The following is a 13,404-nucleotide window of genomic DNA, read 5'->3' on the forward strand; positions in this document are numbered from 1 at the left end:
GTGTGAAAAAAGGACAACTGAAGGCAAAACAGTTTCTGTCCTGAGGAGCAGCAGATAAGAGGAGGAAAAATTTAGCAATTAGAGAAGTGCTTTAGCGCTCCCCCTCCAGATTGACCATGGAGAGAGAAGAATTCATCTGCCTAAAGGAAGTATAGTTTTGTGCTTAAAGCCACTATTTTGAGTCTGATAGCACTAGAAATGTTGCTTTCAGCAGCCCATTTTAGATTCAATTTTCTCTTCTGTGCTCTTCTGGGAGATTTTCCTAAGCATTTTCTTCAGAAACTGGGGTGGATCTTGCTTGCCAACAAGGTTCAGATGTGTGTCTTGCCCAGCCCGTCTCTCAGTGTGGCACTTTCTGCCTTTCTGAGCCTGCAGATGTGGGAACATCCCACAGACCTGTTGAGGATCATTGGTCACAGCATAAGGTGATCCTACAGCAGCTCTTCAGCTTCATAGGAAATGTGTTTTGTGGGGCACCGGTAGTTCTTCCATAGGATTTCAAAGTGCTTTGAACAGAGGTGGTTTCTTTGTGCAGCTACGCTTGTGGTTATGTCTTAGCAGGAGCTATAAGCGCTTGCTGTTCAAGCAAAGAAAAAGAGCTGGTTCATGAGCATTACTGGCCTGCAGTGAATCACAAGCAAAACATCCAACTGGTTTAAAATTGGTAGAAACCGTCAAAGAAGAGGTTGCTTTGAATCACTTGTGGGATTTACCCTGTTTTACCTTAGCTCTGTTTCCAGGGTGTAGTGGGTTGAAACCCTAAACTACCCCACAGGGACAGCTGAAGGAGCGAGGTCCCTGCTGTTTGCTCTGTTATGCCAGGTGGGCTCAAGGTGGGAAGAAGGCTGGTTGTTGTACAGCTCTGTTCACCTGCAGAGCAAAAAAACATCTGATAATTGTGGTAAGGTACTGTTTGTCACCTTAATCAGCTGGGCAGAAAATGAAGCTCAAAATGACAGATACAGCAATGATACAGAACGTAGCAGGATGAGGAGCTGGACCCAAATGTCCCACTTCCCAACTTCTTTAGCAAGTGTGGTCAGTCTTGATATGACTTCTCTTAGATAAAATTTCTCAGGATAAGCACTCTGCATTCCTAACAGCTGTGTTTGTGATGGAGCTTGTTGCTTTTGTGTTAGTGTTAGATAAGCATCCTCCACAAGTTAGGTGATGACTTTTGAAAGATGGTAATGATGTGAATTGTTAACTTGGGATCAGTAGCATGCCAAGAGTGTGGTAATTTTCCAAGGATTTAACCTCAAACATGATTACAAAGCAATTGCTTATAAACTCATTCTGAAATTGCTCTGTTAACTCCAATCTCTTCTGTGTTTTAATAAATTGCTGTTTCTTTATCTCAGACACGGGCTAAGACCTCAACTGAATTACCACAGCCTCTTTTTGTGTCATCTGTGTTGCTGCACATTCTGGTTTGCAGCTGAAATGGTACAGATGTAGCAAATCAATTACCTGAATTGCACAAGGAAGCCTGAATTAGCCTGGACTGCAGTGAGATCTTTTAGCCAGATGTTTTCCTGAATATCAATGTTAAATCATTATTTGGGGGGGGGGCAAGGAAGGGGAGGAAGGCACATGTGTAAAGTGCATTAATTCCCCCTTTAAATTTCAGGACAATGGAGGAAGACAGTTTCTGGGTTTGGGTAGGTTTTTGTGTGATGGGTAGGCAATCTGAAGGAAAAAGACCTTGTATCAAGGATGCTTATATCTCTGTAAAATTCTTACTTCTGTTTAGGGCTTACACAGGCAGCAGGGTGTGGGTGCCTACTTTCTAGGCTAAGATGCAGGCGTCTCTCCACTTTGACACTTGTCATTGTGGCCTGGTGCCCAGCTTTTGTGAAGTATTCCAGATTCACTCCTCAACAAGAGATGCACACAACTGAGTTTCTGCACAGTGATTTATACTAACGTGCGCAGCTCTGAGTGTTTTGCCATGTCAGTTGTGCTGCTGAGAAGCAAATGGCTCCTATGCACGTGGCTGCAGTTCCCTTGTCTCAGTATTGACCTATTTCCTACCTTTTCTCTTTTGCTTACTTTTACTCCCTACTTACAATGTAAAGCTTGTCCTGGGAATGTATTTTTCTTTAGCTAGTCTGGTAGAATAAATGATGATGCATATAGAGGTGTGGGCTTCCTAATGAAGCAGTAAAACATATAAGAAATTGAATATGTTTAACAGTACCTGGACTTCTGATAGAGATGCAAAAGTGATACGCAAAGCTAAGATGGCACTGAGGTCTTCTATTCTTCAATAGAGGGAGCTGCTTTAGTTCCAGTTCTGCTCCTTTCTTTTGTGTATGAGAGCAGTCCTTTCAAGGCAAATTTGATAGCTAGGAAAGTATAACACTGGAAAACATTAGAGTTGCAAGAAGTCATTACAAGGACTGCATGCTGAATTTAATAATTGAAAAAAAAAATTAAAAATTAAGTGTTACTATGCTGCTCCTGCTCCAGCAATTTGACTGGCAGGAATCTTGAGACAGCCTACAGAAGAGCCCCCAAATGGGCACCTGATATAAAATATTACTGTACCTTAAAAAAATTATCAACATACTTTACATTCTTCAGAAAAAGACCTAGCCATTGCCCTTATGGCATTGCAGTATAGTGAAGTTCTAAACCCCTTGGACAAAGTTTATGGATTTTTGTGATCACATTCTTGTTGTCTATACCTGTCTACAGTCTGAAATCTCCCTTTAATGTGGTTGAAGTGTGCATATACCTGTACATATGTATACCTGTCAAACCTATATATAGGGAATAAACTGTGTTTTGCAAGCCTTGCTTCCATGTCTAGTGTCATCCTGTAGTGACAAAGCATTTCATCCCTTTCTTTAGTCCTGGGATGATCTGTTATTGCTGATTATTTAGTGCTCGTCGTCCCAATGACAATGTACATAAAGATAGAAATTAATCTTTTTCCTGGAGAACAGAGAAAATATGAGAAGGTCTAGTTAAAATGTCCTTGACCCTCAAACACACAATTCATCCACAGGAGGAAAAGAGACACCACATAATTCAAGATGAATTGTTTAGTGTTTGGTAGTGAGGACTGGCATTGTCACATTCCCATTGTCTTCAAAAGAAATTTAGTGGAGACTTTTTTCCATATACCAAACAGAAGTATTAATTTCCCTTCCCCATCTCCAGCTGATCCATTTAGACTCTTAGTGTTTCTTACTTTTCAGTTTCTTGAATTTATTTTCTCTGGTTTGGCAGAACAGCTGGCAAAGTGCCATGTTCATATTGATTTATTTAAAAAGAGGAAAAAAAAAGAAAACTAATGGAACTGAGTATCCAACGCTGTTGGAATTTATTTGTGGTGTCAGTGAACACTTCTTTGTTATAAGATCACAAGTTCTTTTAAGATAACACACTTCAGCTATGCATTTTTCTCTCCAGCAGCAAAGATTCTGAGGGTATCTTTTCAAAGGGGATAGGAAAAATGTTAAAACTGAGGACTATGGAGAGTATGATATACATTGTAACAGGCCTATAAAACAAATTAATTAGGCTGACTGTGGGTAGAGTTGTTTTTCTTCAGAATGTCTGATCACAAGGCTTCCTGAGTGTTTTCTGTGAAGTGCTCATCACTTTGCAAGTTCAGGTCCAAATTTCTGCTATGAAATTTTTCAAAGATCTGGAATACCTGCTGCTGAACAATAGGAGAATCTGCAAACATCTGTATTCTTTCATTTTTCTCCCTATTACCTGTGCTCTTTCTATTTCTGATCCATGACTACACCTACACTTTTCTCTTTATACTCTGTTGACAAGTAATACTGTTTGTGTCGGAGATGCTGCCTTGCTTGCCCTTTTGTTTGTCTTCATCATGTGCACCAAGTAATTGTCATTCCATGGACTGGGGCTTCCACAGTCCCCTTTGTTTAAAGTGTCTGGTACTCTGCTACCTACACTGCATTACTTCTATTGCAAGGTAACGTGGCTTCATAATGCGGTTCTCTCTAAAGAGAAAACTCAAAAGCTTTCCTTTTGCATCACTGAGTTTCCCACGTGTGAGCCTTGTTCTCTGCAGCTCCTGTCACTGGAATGGGCTGTCAGTATTTCTTCATCTCATCGATTCTCCATCTCAGTTTGAAATCTTGTTTGGGGAGGAGAAATTTTCCTTGAAGTTATGGACTTCTGTTGTCAAGAGCAGTAAAGCACTTGTATCAGGATTTATGTATCAGAGGCTGGCTGAGAACACTGCTGTACCAAAAGAAGTCTTTTGATGCTAACATCTATTCTGTTTTGGTTTTCTTTTCCCTCCTTTTTAGAATTTGGAATGGTTTCCCTGATATTTTCTGCAGCATTGGCCTACTTCCCCTCACGCCCTCCATTCCCTCCCAGTGTGGCTGCAGCAAGTCAACGACTTAGCTACAGAAGAAGTTTTTGCAGGCTCTTAAGGTATGTCCTCACTGGGTTTTCACTTTAAAGCAGATCAGCACCTAAGTAAATAAAAACAAGTGTGCTATAATCCTTTCATTGAGCAAGCAAGTTCATTTGTAGTACTTTAAGACAAAATAAAATTAAATATTAATGCTGAGACATAGAAGGATGCTAACTGCTAAAAAGCAGACATTAAATTTTAAAGTGTTGGGTGTATCTCAAGCCTTCATACCAGCGTCCTTCAGCACCAACACTTCTTTAGTCATCCTGTTAGCATGACTTTTCTTATGCAATGCTTCTTTTACATCAGTTTATACAAGAGTGTTAATACTGTGCCTAGTGCTAGGTGTAAGATAACAATTAACAGTGCTGGGGCATAACTGGCTAATAAGCTGCTTTCTTCCATTCTTATTATATTGGGATGAATTTGAAGTTTGCTTGCTGTTCAAAAGAGTATTCAGCTGCTTTTATTCAACTTGTGGGAGCAATGAATGAACTATCAGAAACTATTATATTAAATCTCATTAGTCGTATGTTAAAATAAGTTGCTGGAAGGTTCAAAGGTAAGTTAATTTCTTCTAAATGTATGGATTTAAAAAAAGATTTGTAAAATGACATCTCCAGCTTTGCAGATTCTTTCACTTGGGTCCTTCTGGTAAGACACAATCCTGTGCCACCTCCATCGTTTGCACAGTGTCTTGTGTAACGGGAATCTGATCTCAGAGAAACAGCCACTATATTATTAATACTGAATAATTGTGAAGGCTTTTGCTCTGTATGTGGTATTGCACAGATGAATTTCCTGGATTAGAGAAGAACCACTGTCACGGTGCAGAGTATGGCTGACTTCACTGGGGAACTTCAAACTCTTGCTGTAATTGTTTCTTTGACGATACAATGAAAAGAGCTGAATCCATGCATAAAGGCCTGCTTGAAACTTGGTAATCATGGAGCTTTAGACATTTAGCTGTTACAGACCTCTTGTGGGCTGTACTTTCTGAAAGTGTATTTAGAGCCAGCAAAACCAACTCATCCGTCATCATTTTTCTTTCTTTTGCTGTTGGAGGGTCTTGTTTCAGTTCGGAGGAATACATAGTTGACAAGATACTTAATCCTGTATGTTCATCCTGGAGCAGACTGGCAGTTGGGAGAAGGTGTGAGTACAGCTGGCTGCTTAGTCTGCAAACTGACCTGCTCAGGATATTAAAAAAATAGCAATTCCCAGAAGGCCACTTAGCACACACAATAATGCGGTTAGGCACCCAAGCTGGTGTGTGGTGAGACCCTGCCTGAGGGCTGCGTTGGAAATGTGTTGCTGTTGAACAGAAATCCAAACAGCAATGACTCTGCAGGTGAAGTATAAAATGTCTGTTGATAGTGCTCTGTTAGGGAGCTTTGTAACCATTAGGTTCCTTCTTTAAAGTGTTGTAAACAGTGGACCTATGATACTGGTAAGGTCAGGAGGAAAGCAGCAAAATTGGCTTACTGTTCACAATCAGTGAAATTTAACAAAGTGGATGCTTAAATAAGGAACATAACTTTTAGCATTTCTAAGAACCAAGTTTTTAAAATGCAGTCAGATCATTATATATCCCTTCCCTCTGGCCCTTATGGACCTTCCATGCTACCCCTTATCAAAGGCACTTCTTCATTCCTCTGTACATGAAACAATCAACAGTTTATCATTAAACCCACTTATCTTGGGGAGTCTTTCAGCAACAATCCATCAGGCAAGGGAGTTTTGTACAAGAAAATGGTATCTGCCATGGTTAAAGAGAAATCCATCATCTGGCTTGTTAGTCTTCTAAGCTCTATTGCTTGCCTAATCTAAGCTTCATAATTCTTGGCACAGAGAGCCAGAGTGTAGACTGAAGGTAATCAACTCATGGGTACATGGAAATCATGATTTCCCCCTATTGTAGGCTTACCCTCTGGCATAAGAACTGTGTATTAGGCATTTAGGATGTGTTTGAGCTGGTTGGGCTGACACAGCTATGCAGTCATAAGAATTGAAATGTTCAGCATTTCCCTCTTCTCTCCCCAGGGCTGCAGTTTTATTACTTGAAAATAAAGCTGTGTAGCGTAACTTCAGCAGTGAAGTCATTGACCTTTTTCTTTGGATGCCAAAGGGCTCTATCATGTTTTTGCAACTCCCACACTCTTTTATGCCTTCAGTTTCTTGAGCAGTCACCTTCATGCATTGCTTCCTGCAGAGTCATATTATACATATCTTCCTAGGGTCAGCCATCCCCTGTAGGCCATGTTTTTTGGACTTGCTTAGGAACTTAGTTCTTCCTCCTGATTTGGAGGGCTCCTGTTTCTGACAGATTATAATGATTAGCTGACCCCTAGTTACCTCCTGATACCAACTCTCTCAGCCTGCAGTGGGAGACGATAGATGAGTCATGGTTTGGGAGCTAAGCCCAAATCTTTTAACAGTCTATCACACACTGTGACAAGTGTAGTTTGAATTTTCATTAGAAAAAAGTATGGTGCCCTTTCTCAGTTTCCTGGGTAAAGTAAATATGACTTTTTTTTTTTATGCCATCTTATTTCAGAATATGCCACAAACTTCCACAGAAAAAAAAAATTCCAGTAGTTGCTAAGTCTTAAAATCTGCATTAAAAAAACATGTTGTGGTTTTTGCTTTGAAGTAATTAGATTCTTTTGGCTGATTACATGCCTGTATGTTTTCAAGGGACTATGTAAGCAGTTTTGAAACTTCATAACAGGGTTTGCCTTTTTTTTTTTAATCACTATTTATTTCTTTAATGAAACTTTCATGTGGCATCACCATCCAGCGATGAAAACTGCTCAAGAGTGTGCTCCATGTTAATAAGTGCTGTCAGAGTAATTCTGACAGTGATAGGGCTCCCCTCCAAACCAGTGTGTCTTACAAAATCTAGTGGTGTTCAGTATGTTTCTGAAAAAAAGACAAGAAAAAGACAATTTGTATTCCAGCAGGATTGTTTAACAGTGAGGCTAATGCTGAGATCCTCTCATAAGGGCTGAGAGGGTGGAAAACAGTGTGGGTTCACCTATTGATGGTGTGACAGACAGGACATTTTTCTCTTTTGAGTGGAGCAGTTTCAAAATTGAGGAAAAAACCCCAACCAAACAAACAACTGACTGAAGCATTGAAAAGCAGGGCTGCTTCTTAAGATGTATGTTTCAAATAGCTTTAGCACTTGTTGTAGCCAGTGCTATTGCTGGACAAGGGCACAGAATGACATCTGGTGATTGGTGCCACATTGTCACTGCCATTCACCCTTTCTCCTGGTCACCTTCCTTATTCTGGAGGCCAGACAGGGTGGCAGCCCCTGTCAGTAGAAGATGTCATGATGCTGGTATTGGTACTAGGAGTTAGATGTGGCACAGAGCAGCTATCTCACATGCCAGTTTCTCTTGTTGCTCAAGTTACAGAGGGCAAATATTCCACAGGAGATCTCACTCAAGTAGATTATAAAGTATTCAGCCCCCTCAAAAGTAGCTGATAATAAAGATGAGGTTCAGCTAGCCAAAGATTTTGAATATTGAGCAAGCATTATTTTGGAAAAGTGCATTCAGACTGTTTCCTCTTTGCAGTCTATAACATGGCTATATAATATCTGTGCAAAATGGACACTCTCTCTTCTATTTATTCTGCAGGTGTTGAATTAACTTTTACATAAGTAATACAGAATAGCATCAGAAAATCTGCCTTCGGAGATGTTAAGAGGATGCAGGATAGGCTGTAGTCTTATCCTAGTCTTCTAAAGAGAGGAAAAAATGTTAGAAAGACAGCAAAAGCTTTAGCATTCAGAGAAATATAAGCAGTGTGTAGAAAAGCTGCAAGTTTGGGAGTTGTTTTTCTTTGTGTTAAAAAATAATTCTGACATGAATGATATTGAAAGAGGAGGATATGTTCATGTGATAGAAATGTGTTATTCAAGACGAGGATGTGTGAAAAAGAACAGTGAAAAAAAAGTTAAATGCTGGCTGGTGTGCTGTGCACGGACCTTCTAGGGGAGTAAAACAGTGTAAGCTGCAAACCGCAGAATGTTTTGGAGAGTATTTGAAGCTCTTTCTCTCCCTCCTGGCTTTCGTAACTCTGGTATCAAATGGCTGCTGCACGTCAAGGAACTGGTACTGATCAGGATTGATTTTGTGTAAACTGTTTGGGAATGGAGGGAGCCACATTTCGTGGTTATCCCAGGGGATAACTTTGGAATCAGGGTAAAAATCTCTTCACTACGAACTATCACTGTTGCACAGTCCAAAGTATACTTTCTGGTTTTATCCTCAAATTGAAACATTCTTCAGGAAAAGTTGGATGTGTCTTAGCAAAGATTTTGCATTTGCTTGCAGTTACGGTGGGTGGGAGAACTTATTGGTGGTATTTGTCTGCCAACTCCTTTTTAGCTGTGTATGATGATGGTGACGACACAGCTTTAACTGCTTCAGCTTCACTGAATACTAAAGGTTGAATAATTTTAATTGGGAGGAAAAAAGCAAACACACTGACTGTTTAAAGCAGAATATTGTACTTGTCTCTGGTTTTGACAGTTCAAACTCTCAACATTTTCCACTCCTGCAACCGCACCTGTCTTATTCCCAGAGCTCTTTCTGTGCGTCACCAAAATAGAGAAATAAAACTTTTTGAAATAAAAAATAATTAAGAAGTACAGTTCAAAAAGTATGAATCTCTGATTTTATTCTCGAAATAAGCTTTTTTGATTTAAATTAGTGCTTATTGTTCCTAAAATACACTTAGGCTAAGTAGGTTGCCCAAGCAAATGGATGAAAGAATTGCTTGTGGAAATGGGAAACACATGAGCCCAGCATGTTATAAAAGCCTTTGAACTATGTGCTAAGGCAGTAATGTCTCAGCCAGTGGAATTTCAGTGACATGGCTGGATACCTTTCTTGGTTTTCTTGGCTCACTCCTTCTTCAGACTGCTGTTATTTTTTTTTCTTGATGGGAGAATATAGATTCTAGGGTGTAATTTACTTTAGCAGGTAATCATGGTGCAATTTCTGTTATAAGCTGCAGCTAATTGCTTATGTTTTGTTTCACAGCAATTTCCGATTCTTGATGATTGCTTTAGCCTATGCTATACCACTGGGTGTTTTCTCTGGCTGGTCTGGTGTTCTGGATTTGATATTGACACCAGTTCATGTAAGCCAAGTAAGTATCTCCTGACTGATAACCAGCAGCTGTTTTGTAAGTGGTATGTTTTTATTTTGCATTAGCATACAAATGCATCAAGTTTTAATGTTTAAGCCACTATTAATACATATGGATCCTGAAATTTTAAGCAAACAAAAAAACAGGTTTGGCATTCCAAATTGTCACCATTCTTCCTGCTGACTCTCTACCAGCAGTATGTATTTGCAGAACTGTCCACCTTCTGAGAAGAAGGAAGAGGCAGGTAACCAAACAGGAGTACTGTAGGCTGCTGTACCTTTAGTAAAGAAAATAATGTTTACCAGATAGAAAAGGACAAAGGAGGAGAAGAGGATTTCAAAGCTTTTGATAGCGTATTACAAAAATCCAGAGGACATTACAGAGGCTCTATAAAATACAGATACAGATAAAATACAATGCCCCATTTAGGGCATTGATTACTTAATCATACTTTCTTTTAGTGAACTTATTTCCTTTTGAATATTCTAGAAAAAGCCTTATACTTCAAATTGTTGTTAGGGGCTGTTGCTAGCAGTTTTTAGCTCCTGCACACCATTTGTTTTCAAAGTAACATCTTACCTTATTTTCTCAGCTTTAATAGGTTTCTCTCTGTTTTTGTTTTTCCTTTCAGGTAGATGCAGGGTGGATTGGATTTTGGTCTATAGTTGGAGGTTGTGTTGTTGGCATAGCAATGGCAAGGTAAGAATAATTACAGGTTCTTCTCCATTTCTTCAGCTGTGATTGTCATTTAGTTTATCCTTTTGATAACGTAACTTGTTTTTGCTTGTCTTCTAGAGACCTGAAATGGTAAACGTGGTCTAGGATTATGGTGTGTTTCTTGTAGAGCAATAATTTGTACAGTCCTTGTTAGTGGTTGCTTGGGGTTGAGAACTCCACATGTGTATTCCTCAATTTGGCAAGTGACTCTGACAAGGGCTTCATGTATGCTCCTTTTAAACACAGTTCTTCAGAATTAAACTGCCTGGTATGAGGGAGAATCTGTTGCAGTATATTTGGAAAGCATTGAAGAAATTAGTATCTGTCTCCTTCCATCAACACTTTTGGGCATATTGTTTCTCAAAGGGATATTGGGAATGTATCAGCCTACCCACAAATACATTGCATTTGTCCACAGAGAAATTGGTCTGGGCCTGTTTTGGCCAGGTTGCTGGATTCCTGTATCACCTATTTTTGCTGTACTTCTATGGGGTATAGTATAGTATATGTATGGTAGGCTTTTTATATATCCAAACACAACTGACTCTGGCCATTGTGAGTGCTGATGACATGGAGAGCAGACGAGCAAGAAACGTATTGCCTTTCCAAAAACCGCTGCTTTTTCTTCACTGAGATCTCCTTTTAAAAAAGGGACAGGGGAAGAGAAAAATCCTTTCAGGAGGTACTTGGGCAGCAAGTTTATAAAACTGATTAAAACAAATCACATGTTGCCCTTGCATCAGGATATCTAGACATTGTTCTGGCTTCTCCATGTCCACTTTGTAGATTCCAGTTCTGCAATGAGTTTAGCACAAGAGCAGGGATCTGTCATTGTTGCAGTCGTTGTGGGATTATGGACCCAGAAAGGCATCTTTTTAGCACAGAAATTGTAGCTTGCTTCTTTTACTTGCTGTGCATCATCAATGCATAAAGAAAAGTGAGGTTTCTCATCCTGACATTTTGCAAGCTGCCTAGCAACTGGAATGAGGGAGAGTGAACAAGTCCTGACCTAGGGAAAAGCAATAAGCGCTTCCCTCCCATCTGCTCCAGATGCAGGCCAAAGGACTTTATTGGAACAAAGTCCACACTCTGATTTCCTCTAAAAAGAGTTGCATTTGATTAGGTAAGCTCAGATACGAGGTTTCCTCACCAGAAGTAGATGTTTGAAACCAAATCTGTAAATGACACAGATGCCATGGCAGGTTACGTGCTGAAGCAGGTACTGTGCCAGTTTAATATTTTCCGTCGTGAGTTAATCTCTGGTATATTTGTAGCATTACAATAGTAGAGGGGCACCTTTAGCCAGCTCACTTAATGTTGTTAGGAGAGAATCTGCTGAGTCAATGCCAGCATGCAAATCTCAATCTTTATGGTATATTAATTTATTTAATATATCGCTTGGGTTAAGTTTCAGGAAATGCTTTAACTGCTTCAGAACTGATGTCAGACCATTTTGAATAGCAGGATTTTGTAGTATTCAGCTCTTAGCTTTTGAGTAAATTTTAAAAATACCAACAGTCTGTCTCCAAATATGTCTTTCTAACTTGGGTGATACACAGTTCAAATGGGAGGGTTTGCACACAGAAAGGGAGGGAGAAGGTTATTTGTCACTCCTGATGGATGACTCCCTCTCCTAGGCCTATTCAGCATTTATCTGTGTAAAGCTGAATCAATGACGAGTCTGACTGTAATCTGCTGAAAGTTGTAATTAGGAAAATTAAGTAATGATTCTTGTCAAGGCTGACAAGTTGATGTATTTCAGTGTCAGAACTGTGAATTGCCAAGCAAGCAGCTCGGTCCCTTAACCACTTCTCAAGAAGCTCTTGGGTTTTGGTTGGGTTTTTTCCTTTTTCTTTTTTTTTTTTTCTTTCTGATTTATCAAAGCAAAATTGGGGCGGTTTAGGAATTTGCTCCTTCCACTTTCATCAATGTAGATTCTACCATTTAGAGTTGTAACAACCTGAGCCTTGTCCTGGAGCATTAGATCCTGCACATGACAGTAGGTGTTACGTCATCTACATTTATAAAGTAGTGCACAGTTTTAGAAATTTGTTTACCTTATTTCTAAAATGGTACAGGTTTTCCTCACCACAATACATAAATCCTCCTGCTTTCCACCCACTGCTGTCCCAGTAGCTATGAACTTAGATATGTGTAGATAATTTGTCTGATACATTTTATAATCTAAATGCCTGGGGTATTTTGGTCAGCTGGCAGGTACTGTACCCTTTGCTGGCAGCTTTCAGATGATACTGGTTTGAAGAAAGCAGTGTCAAAGAGTCACATCCATATCTTTGCATGGAAATCTGTTCTCAAATTTTTAGGTTTTTTTCCTCTCCACATTTGATAATGATCATAGATAGGTCTGAAACTTTGTCCTCCACAACTCAGTTTTGCCACCTGCTTTTAACCTGCAACATATTCAAAATACTGAAACTTTATGATGTGGTGGTAATTTCCTGAGCAACAGTGTCATCAGCAACTCAGATTTGTGACTGTAATTATGGGATCCAGCCTAGATCTAGGTTTGCTGGATTGCAAGAGACTGTTCCCAACAGTGGACTCAGATCTGTCTCTACGTTAGTATGTACCTTCTCTCTTGGTGTGCCTACTTTTTTAGCTTCTCAGTACATGCAGACATCTCCTTATGTGCTAGATGGTGAAGAAGGAATTAGAACAGAGAGCTTGGATAGCAGCTACTGGGTCAGAGGATAAAAATATTTTTTCTCATTTTTTGATTGAAGTGTCCTGAAGAGTTCACTAGATTTACAGTTTTCTTTCATCTTCTGTAATCAGACAAGAAGCAGAAGTCCTTCAATTACCAAGTTCAGGCTATGTTATTTTTTCCCATATGTTTTTTTTGCTGGTTGACTTTCATAATTGCATAAACCTTTAAGTTTGTGCTTGACCTTTCTGGAGTCCTGTGATATCTGAGAGCTCCTTGAGGTACACTGTTACCACTGATATTCAAACCAGGATCTTTGTCATAAAGAGTCACAGCTGCTCAGTAAAGGTAGATATTGTTCCACTTAACTATCTTGAATGGTTTAGTTGCATATCACCCTCCCACCCTTACATGTTCCTGGTGGGAGGATAGAGATAGAGGACCTCCT

The 13,404-nt window shown here is 39.6% G+C and overlaps 1 protein-coding gene across 1 annotated transcript in view; it reads left to right on the top strand.

The window, feature by feature from the left end:
- The window catches only part of SLC49A4 (solute carrier family 49 member 4), a 65,341-nt gene that overhangs the window by 34,764 nt on the left and 17,173 nt on the right, over positions 1 to 13,404 (top strand). Inside the window, exons 4-6 of the mRNA XM_054381318.1 lie at positions 4,296 to 4,425; positions 9,466 to 9,574; positions 10,206 to 10,273. Of these exons, the coding sequence (XP_054237293.1) occupies positions 4,296 to 4,425; positions 9,466 to 9,574; positions 10,206 to 10,273 (307 nt within the window). The remainder of the gene's footprint in view (positions 1 to 4,295; positions 4,426 to 9,465; positions 9,575 to 10,205; positions 10,274 to 13,404) is intronic.

The sequence above is a fragment of the Indicator indicator genome, chromosome 5 (assembly GCF_027791375.1).
Source record: "Indicator indicator isolate 239-I01 chromosome 5, UM_Iind_1.1, whole genome shotgun sequence".
NCBI classification, from domain to species: domain Eukaryota; kingdom Metazoa; phylum Chordata; class Aves; order Piciformes; family Indicatoridae; genus Indicator; species Indicator indicator.